Raw genomic sequence first — 12,107 nt, 5'->3', positions numbered from 1 at the left:
AGTACATTTATTCGTGTTGTAGGCCTGCAATATGCTTCAACATATTCAATGTTGTGATTTTTACGTAATTATGGGTGAAAAATATGTTTGAAACCTGTGTTAATAAAAATTTCATGGAAAACATAAAGTAACACATTTGATTTTCTATGGTAAACTGTTGTCGCAACTCAATTTTAGTCTCTTTTTGTTTTAGCCTTTTCTCATCTTCGAAGATATGTGATCTGGTGAAATTCACTTTTTTATGTTATTCAGAGTCAGACGTAACTCAAGACCTGGTTAAGTGATGCATTTCATGAAAAATTGAAGAAGTTACAGGTATAGTAAACTATCCTATTTTCTTCCCTATTTTTTTCTTGCTTTTTTATTTTCTTTCCTATTTTTTTCCCCTTTTCCTCCATTTGAATTTGCTGGAATTGCCGCCTATACCAAAGTTGAGCGCTTATTGGTTCAAGTAAAAGCCGCCATTATACCTCCCACTCATCGTGCGCGATGGTTCACCTTGTTTCCTTACACCATGATTCTTACTGTCTGTGGTTGGTAGTCATCATGGCTGTCGTGTTTTCCATTACTGATTCCGTTATCCAGGATCGTTTTCAGTTGAACAAATTTTTATCTTACCGTTGTTTCTCGTTGATCATTTCGTAAAGAAATTAATTATTTATACAATACCTTTTGTTTACATGAAGATACGACACTATCGCCATGACGACCGCGTTATATTTGGAGCATTATCTCGACAGTGAGTATTGGAGTTGTACGTATACGTCCTATCTTATTTTATCAAATTTTTACATTTTTATTCTTCGAGAGGAGAATAAAGGTATAGTAAGAAAATGTGGAAGATAATGGAGTGTAAATGTGTTCTATTTGTTACTTTTATTTACTTGATTCTATCTTTTTCTCCCATCTGAATTTTTCTATATGTTCTAAAATTTTTGTTTGCTCGTTTGCATTGCAAAATAACTATTATCTTTCAATGAAAGTTTGAAATGATAGAAAGACACTTTATGTTAGTGTCCGAAGGATTTGACATTCGCTTTGTTATATTCGTAATCTAACTTTTTTAAAAATAAAAATTGAGGAAAAAATAACTTCTAACATGTTTTTTAGATCTTGAGAGATATATTGTTTATTGTGTTTATATAAGTTTAATTTATATAATTGAAGAAATAAAGGACTCTTTTTATAAACAATAATTAATACGTTGAGAATGGCGAATAAGAGTCAATCTAAATCTGATAATATATTCTAATATTCTATATTGCGAAGAATATCACGTAATGTTTGGCGTTTCGTCCCGGCTTCCACTACTGGACTCATCAGTAAGGTATTGTAGTGGAAGCCTACCTTAGACGCCGGTGTAAGTTATTAAATCGAGATTCTATATAAAGAGATATACGCGTGTCTCAGCACTTGCGAGAATTTGCGAATATCGATAGACCTCTGATGGCGGGTCGACGTAGTAATATTCTTCGCAATATTTATCCAAAGTGAGAAATAACGTTCTAATTATATATAGTCCCCCCAAATAATCTGATTTTTTAAATGTCCCCTCTTCTTAATTGTTGCAAGCCGGGACGAAACGCCAAACATTACGTGATATTCTTCGCAATATAGAATATTAGAATATATTATCAGATTTAGATTGACTCTTATTCGCCATTCTCAACGTATTAATTATTGTTTAATTTATATGCAATTAAAGTGCTTTCTATTATTTCATTCAATTTTTGAGATAAATTAAACTATGTATTGAAAATCAGACTGCTTTTTGTTTTAGTTTTTAAGCAATTTTTGTTTTAGTATTTTTTTTTTATAAATAAAATATTGCACACTCGCTGTACTTGATAGGTGTATATATGAAATATTTGACAAAAATTAAATAGAAAATTTTATTGTAATCCAGTGGAGTCAAAGAATAGTTCCTTTAAATATACCAGCATATAATAAACATGCATAGTAGTCTCGTTTAGTTAGTATTGGCTATACTTAGCAGAGAAAACTAATTAGTTAACGCTTGGTGATTCTTTATGATGATTAGTACATTTAATCCAGCGAAGAACTAAAGACAAGGACTAATTACATTGAAGAATCACTAAGCACTAACTGATTAATTTTCTCTGAACGCAGCTATTGTTTAAAATCGATGTACAGGCAATTTAAAGTAATTATTGTCATAACTAAACAAGAGAAAATTAAGGAGATTTTTGCGTTCAATGAAATATAAGATAAGTCAATAATACACAAGTTAATAATATTAATATCTAGAAAAAAATTTCATTAACTTTTGGTGTATCATTTTAAAGATATTTATTTCTAAATTTACAGAATTTTATTATTTATTACAAGTTGAAGATATAATCTTATTCTGCGTCTAAGACAGCAATTTAAAATTCGTTATAACTATAAAATAAACATTTGAGTATGTTCTTATAAAGTTTCATTTAAACTGATTGTACAGTTTGAAAGAAATTATATTCTTTAATGAAAAAAAAACAAGAATATGTGTCAAATGAATGATACTTGTATATATCAATAAGCATTTTATAATTTTTATTTTAAAATTAAAAAAATATTTAGAGTAACATATGAAATTAATAATTATATACAATGGCATAAGATATTGCTGGTAATCTTTTTATTCTATTGTGACTAGGAAATAGTCAGAATAAGAACCTTCTTAATTTCAATATCGTACTATTATCTGAATATTTGTTGACAGATTGTTAGAAAAATTTTACTCTATAACTCAATGTAAGTAGTCATTAATAAAAAAAAAGATCGTTTTTTTTAAATTGGACAAAGAGATTATTTTTTTAGAAAATATAAGTGCCATATTACAAAATGATATTTTCAAAAATAAGTAATCACTATTATTTTTTACTTCCGAATTTTCATTTTGAACTGTTATAAAAGTATTGAAGTATATGGTATATTTAAGAATATATTTTATTTAAGCTTTGTTAACAATTCTTAATTTAACATTAGCAACTATATTATTAAGAAGTATCAAAAAGACAATTTAATATCTTGAGGTCATTTGAATCGCTATTATAGTTACTTATAAAGTAAAAAAAAATCGCCTCTGTGCATACTTTCAATGATAATTTGCAATATCTATTGATATCTCAAATGATTTTTTTAATTTTATAAACAATTACAACAATAGTTTAAATGACTTCAGGAAGTTTGATTGTTTTTGGCATTCTTTGATATTATAATTGCTGTGTTATATTTATAATAGCATTGCTAATACAGTTAAATAAAATATTTATTTTACGTTAACATTTTTACATTTATAATAGTCCAAATTAGGAAATAAAAGAACAGTAGTGATTATTTACTTACGAAAATATCAATTTTTAATGCCATTGATGTTTTCTTTCTCTTTCTACAAAAATGACCTGTTTTATTTGAAAACAAATTTTTTTCTTATATTATTGACTATTTATATTAAGCTACAGAAGTTTATCGACTAGAAGTTTCTCAAATAATACTGTGTCATTCAAATTAATTCTGTATAGTTATAGTTTTGGAGATGACTACTTATATTTGATTCGCACTTATGTGCGTTGCAGGCCTCGAGCATTTACCAATCGAATTACAGAGGAATTTTACACTAATGCGTGACTTAGATGCTAGAGCTCAGGGTCTTATGAAAGATATTGATAAACTGGCAGATGATTATTTGAGGACTACGAAGAAGGAAACACCAGAAAAGAAAAAAGAACAACTTGCTCATATACAAAGTCTCTTTAACAAGGCTAAAGAATACGGAGATGACAAGGTCCAACTAGCTATTCAAACTTATGAATTAGTTGATAAGCACATCAGACGACTAGATTCAGATTTGGCAAGATTTGAGGCCGAGATACAGGACAAAACATTGAATAGCAATAGAGCGCAGGAGGAGAGCAACGCTAGTAAAAAAGGTAGGAAGAAGCTCAAGGAGAAGGAAAAGAGAAAGAAGGGTACCGTAGTTAGCAGTGAGGATGAGGCCAAGAATGCGAGAAAGAAACAGAAGAAGGGTACGTTAATCAAGTTATATAATGATAACTTGTTATATAATTTTATAACTTTTTAAATATTAAATTCATTATCTCTTATTATATAAATGTATATATATATGTATATTTTTTTATATCAGGTGGTTCTGTAGCTTCTGCATCGTCCACCGGCGCTGTGGGAAGCAGCGCCCAGGTAGATGCAACAGCACTCGGTCATCCAGCCGATGTTCTTGACATGCCTGTCGATCCTAACGAACCAACTTACTGTCTTTGTCATCAAGTATCATATGGAGAAATGATTGGTTGTGATAATCCAGATGTAAGTTTTGTTTAAATTTCTTTACAGCAATATCTATTAAAAATTAAACAAACGAAACTTTGTTTGATACTTATTCTTTTAAATTTTTATTGTAATTATTGATATCACAGAATCAAGATAATTAATTCTTTTTTTCTTTTTCATTTTAGTGCCCTATAGAATGGTTCCATTTTGCCTGTGTGGGTTTAACAACAAAACCTAAAGGAAAATGGTATTGTCCCAAATGTACACAAGACCGTAAAAAGAAATAAACCGCAGAAATAAATCTATTGATTATTTGAAGAAGAGATTAGTGCAAAATTGTTTCATATTGAAAGTAAATCAACTTTTTTATATAAAAAAATGATAGAAATTTTATAAGATGCACGCGCGCATGTGTACATGCGAGAGAGAGAGAGAGAGAGAGAGAGAGAGAGAGAGAGAGAGAGAGAGGAGAGAGAGAGAAAGACAAAGTAGAACTGCATTTCCATTTGCATCTAATACTAATAATAAAGTAATTTTTTTAATTTTTGTGTGACGCGTGTAATAATAAATGTAATAACGTGTAATAATATGTAGTACACAACACATATCCACTTATTATTATAATAATGTCCGTAAATGATTTTTCCAGAAATGATACGTTCGTTGTAATAAATTTAAATTTCCTTATCACTAGAGAATTACATTGCGCGGGTTTTTTTTATATTAAAAAGAACCTATTGAAGCGATAATAATTCGTATATATATATAGTGAGATTTAAGATTTTATTTTTTAAAGTATCTATGTATTAAATGGATGATACATATATATAAATAAAATTGTATTATTGATTTATACATCATAAGTAAATTTTTATTATTAATTTTAGATGTAATGGAAGCACAGTTCGAATGTAAACCCATCACAGAGGGAAAACGTTTTGAGAATCGGCCATCGTTTCGCTATTGCTTCATAACATATTATGTTATATATTAAAATAGTAATTTATTATTGATGATGCAAATCGTGCTTTACATTTTTACTTTTTTCCACGGCCGTTTCTCGAATATATCTGTGATTTCACTCACTAAGGCCGGTATTCATAGTCAGTTCTTATTTGAAGACTGTCTTAAGTAATGTCTTAAGACGCGAATGCAGCCCTTTGATTGGTTCGTGACATCTTAAGACTGTATTTAAGATGATCTTGAATATAAGAATTGACTATAAATACCGGCCTAAGACTATTACACACACATACACACATATAAGCCGTTTCGGTACTTTTAACACGCACTGTGTGCAGATGTATACATATATCGATATACGTACTATCGATGTATGTATTGATATATATATATAATATATATATATATACATATATATTATATATCATATATTATATATATATATTAAATTAACGTTATTGTTTTTATACGTTAAGGATGTACTACATCGCTTTATATACATGAAGTAAATTCCTGTTGATGATGAAAAGTGTATTATAAACGAAGTATAGCAATATAATTAAAAAAAATATATTTAGTTTATCGAAACTTATTTTACCTACGTCTACCTTTTCATCGCTAAATATTTACAAAATATATTTACAAACGTTTTCAATTAATTATTTAATAGCACTGTCGTACAATTATACTAGAGTAATGAATAAAATCCAGATTGCAGTCGATTTAATTCTTTCGAAGAAATATCGCGATTTTGCTATAAATTTTCGCAATAATACTGTTTGAATTGCCTATTTTTAGAAACGGCTATATTCTCACGGCATTTAATATCAATATATATTTGATATCCTAATAAAGATCTAAGTTAGAATATAAATAGAAAGCTTATAGCCGTTACAAATGTACGTGAGCTAAACATGTTTTCTGACCAAATATTAAAAAACTCGACTAGAACGTTGTAAGAATCTCCCTTTTGAGCTAAGGGATACCAGATTGTCTGTTGCAGCACTGACTAGGTGGTACGGTCCAATTATAATGATAACTCATGCGATTTCTGAATTCTTTAGGACACAGTGCGCCTAAGGAGACTTGGTAATAGTCGTGCATACTCAGCATATTCTGGACCGTAAGTTTGTGCGTGACTATGTACTGATTGGAACAACCGCGCGATCTGTATTCCGTATCGAAGCGTACGTCGTGCTTTCTCTCGATGTTCGCCAGCGGTGCTAGCCAGAGGCCGACGGAGACATCTTCGGAATTCTGCAGTCTAGAATTGTGCAGATGTGCATGAATTGAAAAGAAAAATAGCAAGGAAAAAATTAAGACTGGGGTGTATATATAAAGTTTGTGAAAAATTGTTAGAATTCTTCATATAATTCTTCAGAATTTTTGGAATAATTTTATAACTTTTTGGAATAATTTTATAACTTTTTAGAACATTTTCTAGATTGTTTTATATGTATATTGATATATTTTTCAAAATTGAGAAAGTCTAAATCTTTTAGACTTCTTCATAAATTGTGAATATTATCTAAGATTTTTCACTTTATACTTTTTCTGAAGACAACTTCACTTGTAAACTCTAAAATAGTTTAAAGTATTTTCGCAGAAATCCTAGTAGAATACACATTGCGTGTAAATCATAATAAATTCAAAATTTATAATTTTTAAATTAAATGTCTCAACACGCACGGAACACTGATAAAAAAGTTTTCATAATATTTTTATGCTAAAATTATGAAAATTTCTGAAAAAAAAAAACATTTTAAATTTTAACAGAATTTACAAGCTAACTTCAAAAATAAAATGAAGAATCTTAAAAGTCTTAGAATATTTTACAGATATAAAGATGTTAGAAAAGAATTTACATATATTTTAGAAAATCTGTACTCTTTTCCAGCACTTTTAAAAAGTTTCAATTCATATAAAAATTCTAAAAACTTTTAAAAAAAAAGAATTGTAAAAAAGCCTCTGTAATCTAATTGGCTAGGACACTTGCGCGTAAAATGAGAAATCCGGGTTCGATTCCTGGCTGAGGTAATATTTTTTGAGGTAGTAAGAATTATTATTTTCCGATTTTAATGTTGTTAAAGATCGATGTAAGATGCCAAAAGAGCATCAAATTATTAAAATGTTAATCAATTTAATTCGTTATAGTACTGCGATAGTTTATTAAAGTTGCGTTCCAAGATCGACAATTGTTCGGCGCGCAGTTTAGAAAGACTACATATATCAATATATAAATTCACGCGAAATTATATATAAGCAACTAAGATCCAGCTAGACTGTTACAAGCTTCGTATTAGTTAAATCGTAAAAAGTTATATAGAAATTCTGAAAAATATATGAAGAAATCTAAGAAAATTTTACATCAAAGTATACATTAAATACAGAGTATTTTGTACATAATTCACAGCCATACTCACTTAAGGATGTCTGCGTTCTTTGCGATAAACTCGATGAGATTGTAAGATAAAACGTATCCGCCTCCTACGGCGTAAGGGAGATAATGATCACACAGGATCCAATCGGTTTCCTTCCAGGGACCGCTTCTCTTCACTTGCGCCCGTCCGTTAAAGAAGCCCCAATAGAGTTCTCGCCTGGTGCCCTTGCTCTGCCACTTGTCGAGCTCCTTCAGAAGCTTGTGCACCACCACGTACGAGTCATCGTCGCATTTCAGCAAGTAGTCAAAGTCATAATGCTCGTGGACGGCTTTCAGGGTGTAGAGAACCTTATAATAAAAATAACAATAACAATATTATTGAGTACGATGACTGACAATTTGAAATTAATAAATCAATTGTATATTGTACAAAGAAGTAGTAATTATAATTAAATAAGAGAATTCTTATATTCAGTCAAAGCGAACCTTAGTGCTTAAATATTTCTGCGTGAATTTAAATACATATTCTGATTCTGCAACGTGCATGCCAAAATCTTATTTAATTAGATTTATTCTTATTAGTCCTTAAATTTGTATGATATTGTTTATAACGTGTCTAATTAACATAGGATAATGCAAATATAAGCCAAGTTGAAATTATTTATTATAATTCTATCGACATTATCTGAAATCTGATGCATACAATAATATGTATATGTTGGAAAAATAGTCAAAATTTTGAAAAGAAGTTAATTGTTTAGTATAAATATTATTTATTTAAAAACGCATGAACTGAATTCAAAAAACTTTTTGAACATGGCTCCAATAAAATCAGGAACGGATTAAATAGACATCCCAGGTAGTACATGATATTTTCAAGACATTCTGAAAATGTCACAAGATATATTCAGGATGTTATTATTTCCACTCATTTCTTGCTTGAGAGCAATAATTAAAACATCCTCAAAGTATCCTCAGAATATCATGTGTGCTATCTGGAATATAAAATAAAACTAATAAAACCTGGAAAACTGTTACCTTCTTCGTCAGTGTGCCATAAGAGTCCTGCAGCCTGGGCAACAGTAGCAGATCATCGAACTTCTGCTTTTCTGATTGCAGAGTATTCCTCTGCTCTGGCAAGATATCCTGGGTACCGACGACGAAGAAGTGCTTCACCGTGGCGTCACTTTCGGCCAACCAGGTCTTCCTGATGGTATTACGGCGCTCCAGGTTATCCGGGTTGCTCAGGATCAGGGCGATCAGCCGGTACTTGGGCTTGTTCCCTCGCAGAGTATGTTCATCCGGTTGACATTTCCGCTCTGGCAGGTAGCGCATGCACAGGAAGATAAAGACTGCCGTGAACAGGAACACGATGACGTTTGCCCGCACGGGGAACCTCCACCGCGTGATCGACTGCAGTTTGGGCATGAGATCGAGTCGCAAATGTGTCATAAGTAAGAGTTCGGGCAGCGCCGTGGGGGGAAACCACTGGAGCGCGTCTGTCAAATTCCTCCTCGCAAATTCGCACAACCAGACCTCGAATCTTCTCACTCGGAGATATGGCTAGGAACAATGAATTCTTTCGGATTCTTTCCTTCCAATCTTCTACAAATAAATCGGATAAACGTCGTGAAATAAATATAAAACTTTGTTAAAAATTATTACCTATATTAAGTTGATTAGTTTCGTCAAAAGTTCTCAAAATTTTAACGTCCGCACTTGGTAAATCTTCTGATGCAGTTCCTCTGTTAGCAGACTCCTCATAAATTCGCACGGCCAGTACACCGTAACTGGAACACCTTCGATCTCGGAGTTGCAATATATGAATTACATACTCATGTAATTTAAAAATATAAAATAAATATCGAAAGAAGATCGGGTTTGCCGGGACTTCAATTACACTTCTCACGTTTCGTCTCCGTTCGCATTATAACACCTTCAATCCTTGATGACATTTTGCTGTAAGCTGGCTATCTCGTTTGACAATGACGAGATAATTCTGAAATTTATAATACCCACGAACAACTGGAAATGTCAACAATCAATTCTGCGAATCAGCTGATCGACCGCAACTGGGAGGCAGGTTGGATTAAGGTTAGATTAGGTTAGAATAGGATATTGACATATGTATGACACGTGCGCAACAGCAAGTGTGCTCAAGATAGGTTGTGAACGATTATATTTTTCTATATTTGGAAAATACAGCGATTTAAAATATGAAATAAAGCAAGATATTGAGTCTTGAGATTGTTTAAACTTTTAAATTCTTCTAATTAAATTTATTAATTATAACGACTCAGATAATACCGAGTCCGCGCGAAAAGAAATCTTATTTTATTCTCGACTTGCGAAATGAATTCCTGTTTCGTCCTATTTCTGTTTAATGCGTTCTTAAGAGTCAATCATGAGCTCTTTTTCAGGTTTAAAAGGCATTTTTTTTGTGAAGATTTTTTCTATTTCTTAATTTTGTATATTAAATACATATTTTAACTTTTGCGTAAATTAAATATATTACTTTTATTAAAAGTAACATGTAAATGCATATAAATATATTTTTGAATTTTTCTTTAGTTCATTTTACAAACAAATTAGATGCTAATTTATTTATAAAGCACTTTAAAAGTAAAATCTTTTTAATTAAGTTAAAATGAATTAATTTTGTTGTGCTATCCGAGAACATTAATATTCCAAAAATAAATATCATTATCTAAGTTTTTTATACAAACTGAAACACTTTTCAGAAGTAAAACCTTTTTCTTAGAATTTTTTGTGTAAATTTTGAAATATTTTAAATTTTTTCATTCTATAATTTCCGAAAAAATACTTAAATTGTTTTCATATAAGATTTTAACTAGAAACAACTTTTATTAAAAACATTTCGTCGTTAACCCATCGGAGATAGCTGAAAAATTATTGCGACCGATTCGAGAAACACCCTATATACAAAAAGGTTTTTGAAAAAACGTAGATTATCTCGATTTACTTCTAAAGTATTCCAATTTGTACAAGAAATTAAACAAATTTTCTAAAAAATTATATTTCAATGTACCAATTTTTCCTTTAGTCTGGCGTTATTATGATTATTTTCGGTTTCTACGAAGAGAGAAATACATAAGAAATCATAAAAATAAAACAATCCCCAAGTGGTCGAAAAACTCTCGACTACCCTCCTTTTTGAATTTTCGACATAAAGACGAAACATTAAAGTGAAAACTCACGAACTACTTTTGCAGTATCTACACCATCTATGGTTTTGAATTCAGGAACAAATTTCACCTTACACCTTGCGGAATTCTTGTCTGAAATTTAGCGTTCGAAGAATTTGTTTATGAAGAACATAATTTATTGCTCGAAATTCAATAATGGCAACGTTTGCTCAGAAACATAAAATATCTTCTGACAAGGCTCACGGAGGAATTTTTTTTTCTTTTATCGTTAAGTACCATTACCCGTTCTCGGCTGCCGCAGTCCGCAGCTTTCTTTACATAATCATTGTAGACTTACGATGAAATAACGTACAATGGTTCTCATTGGCAAAACGACGTTTGATATTGATACAAATAAATTACCGTTTTTTTTTGTCTTGATACACATTTATAATCGCTACGTACAACACACTCGATTTGGCACTGCTTTAGTCGTAAAAGATCCCGATCCCTATGTGAAATTCTTGAATTGCAAGTTCGGTAACTGTGATGAAAACACAGATTTCGATATGATCGATGCGTTCTTCGGATAAGGCACATAGTGAGGTGCGCAAGCTATGTCAAATCTCAATGCCGGCGAAACGTAGTGCAAAAATTCAGAAGTGCTATCGGGATATATAGTGCCATCAAATACAACTATCCGTAAAAATCTACTTAAACTAGCGTACGATTATCATCTGCGGCTTAAAAGTAACTATATTTACTCCTCGCGTAAAATGTGTCGCCTAATTAAACCACACAGCTGACTTTTAGTACGGAGAATATGTATATATAATCATCACATGTATATCAACAGATTTGTATTTCGATTATTACTACAACTGATTTTACTCAGCATATTGTATGTCGCAGATTTAGCATTGCGCGCGAGCGTATGTGTATGTGTATAATTGTTACAATATGGCAAAGGAAATGTGAAGTCGCACGAATTTTCGATTGTTAAAAACCCTACTCGTTAATAATAATTTAATAGCGAAATTCACGAAAATAGTATATGTATATATTTTTGCATAATAATGGAAATTATGGATCCTTTACCATATACTCTAATGCGATCAACGCTGCAGGTTGTGTAAAAAAAATTGATAAAATACAGAATCACATTATTATAACAATGTTCATTTAATGTTTTGATTTTATTTTTAACTGTGGTATACACATGCATCACAAATAAAATTACTATTCATTTCTATAGAATATAATGAAATTTAAAATATCTCATAAGATTCATTTAAAAAATTAATTCCATTAAAAAAAAAAAAATATTT

The 12,107-nt window shown here is 30.7% G+C and overlaps 2 protein-coding genes across 4 annotated transcripts; one reads left to right on the top strand and one right to left on the bottom strand.

The window, feature by feature from the left end:
• Positions 1–546: 546 nt before the first annotated feature.
• On the top strand, positions 547–4,916 carry Ing5 (inhibitor of growth protein 5). 2 transcript variants are annotated; one of them, XM_018542651.1, is made up of 4 exons: positions 547–754; positions 3,579–4,028; positions 4,148–4,326; positions 4,476–4,916. In XM_018542651.1, the coding sequence occupies exons 1-4, from the start codon at positions 703–705 to the stop codon at positions 4,575–4,577; spliced, it is 783 nt and encodes a 260-aa protein (XP_018398153.1). In that variant the 5' UTR covers positions 547–702; the 3' UTR covers positions 4,578–4,916. The 2 variants fall into 2 exon arrangements, with proteins under 2 accessions (XP_018398153.1, XP_018398154.1); XM_018542652.1 differs by having other exon boundaries at positions 547–739; positions 4,476–4,914.
• Positions 4,917–6,166: 1,250 nt separating this feature from the next.
• Positions 6,167–9,596, bottom strand: beta3GalTII (beta-1,3-galactosyltransferase 6). Of its 2 annotated transcripts, none has more exons than XM_018542684.1 (4): positions 9,299–9,596; positions 8,672–9,238; positions 7,677–7,981; positions 6,167–6,517 (listed from the first exon to the last, which is right to left on the bottom strand). In XM_018542684.1, exons 2-4 carry the CDS (start codon positions 9,083–9,085, stop codon positions 6,229–6,231), a joined length of 1,008 nt encoding a protein of 335 aa, XP_018398186.1. In that variant the 5' UTR covers positions 9,086–9,238; positions 9,299–9,596; the 3' UTR covers positions 6,167–6,228. The 2 variants fall into 2 exon arrangements, with proteins under 2 accessions (XP_018398186.1, XP_018398187.1); XM_018542685.1 differs by having other exon boundaries at positions 8,672–9,196.
• Between the last annotated feature and the right edge of the window lie 2,511 nt (positions 9,597–12,107).

Source organism: Cyphomyrmex costatus, unplaced genomic scaffold (assembly GCF_001594065.2).
Source record: "Cyphomyrmex costatus isolate MS0001 unplaced genomic scaffold, Ccosl1.0 scaffold340, whole genome shotgun sequence".
Taxonomy (NCBI): Eukaryota; Metazoa; Arthropoda; class Insecta; order Hymenoptera; family Formicidae; genus Cyphomyrmex; species Cyphomyrmex costatus.
This window is presented reverse-complemented; position numbering and strand designations above follow the sequence as displayed.

Excerpts from the sequence above, each read along its gene's own strand:
- Ing5 (XM_018542651.1), top strand. The coding sequence starts at position 703 with ATGACGACCGCGTTATATTTGGAGCATTATCTCGACAGTGAGTATTGG. Across the intron at positions 4,029-4,147 it reads GAGAAAGAAACAGAAGAAGG|GTGGTTCTGTAGCTTCTGCA; the intron begins GTACGTTAATCA and ends TTTTTATATCAG. Across the intron at positions 4,327-4,475 it reads TTGGTTGTGATAATCCAGAT|TGCCCTATAGAATGGTTCCA; the intron begins GTAAGTTTTGTT and ends TTTTCATTTTAG.
- beta3GalTII (XM_018542684.1), bottom strand. The coding sequence starts at position 9,085 with ATGACACATTTGCGACTCGATCTCATGCCCAAACTGCAGTCGATCACG. Across the intron at positions 7,982-8,671 it reads ATGGCACACTGACGAAGAAG|GTTCTCTACACCCTGAAAGC; the intron begins GTAACAGTTTTC and ends TTTTATTATAAG. Across the intron at positions 6,518-7,676 it reads AAGAACGCAGACATCCTTAA|ACTGCAGAATTCCGAAGATG; the intron begins GTGAGTATGGCT and ends GCACAATTCTAG.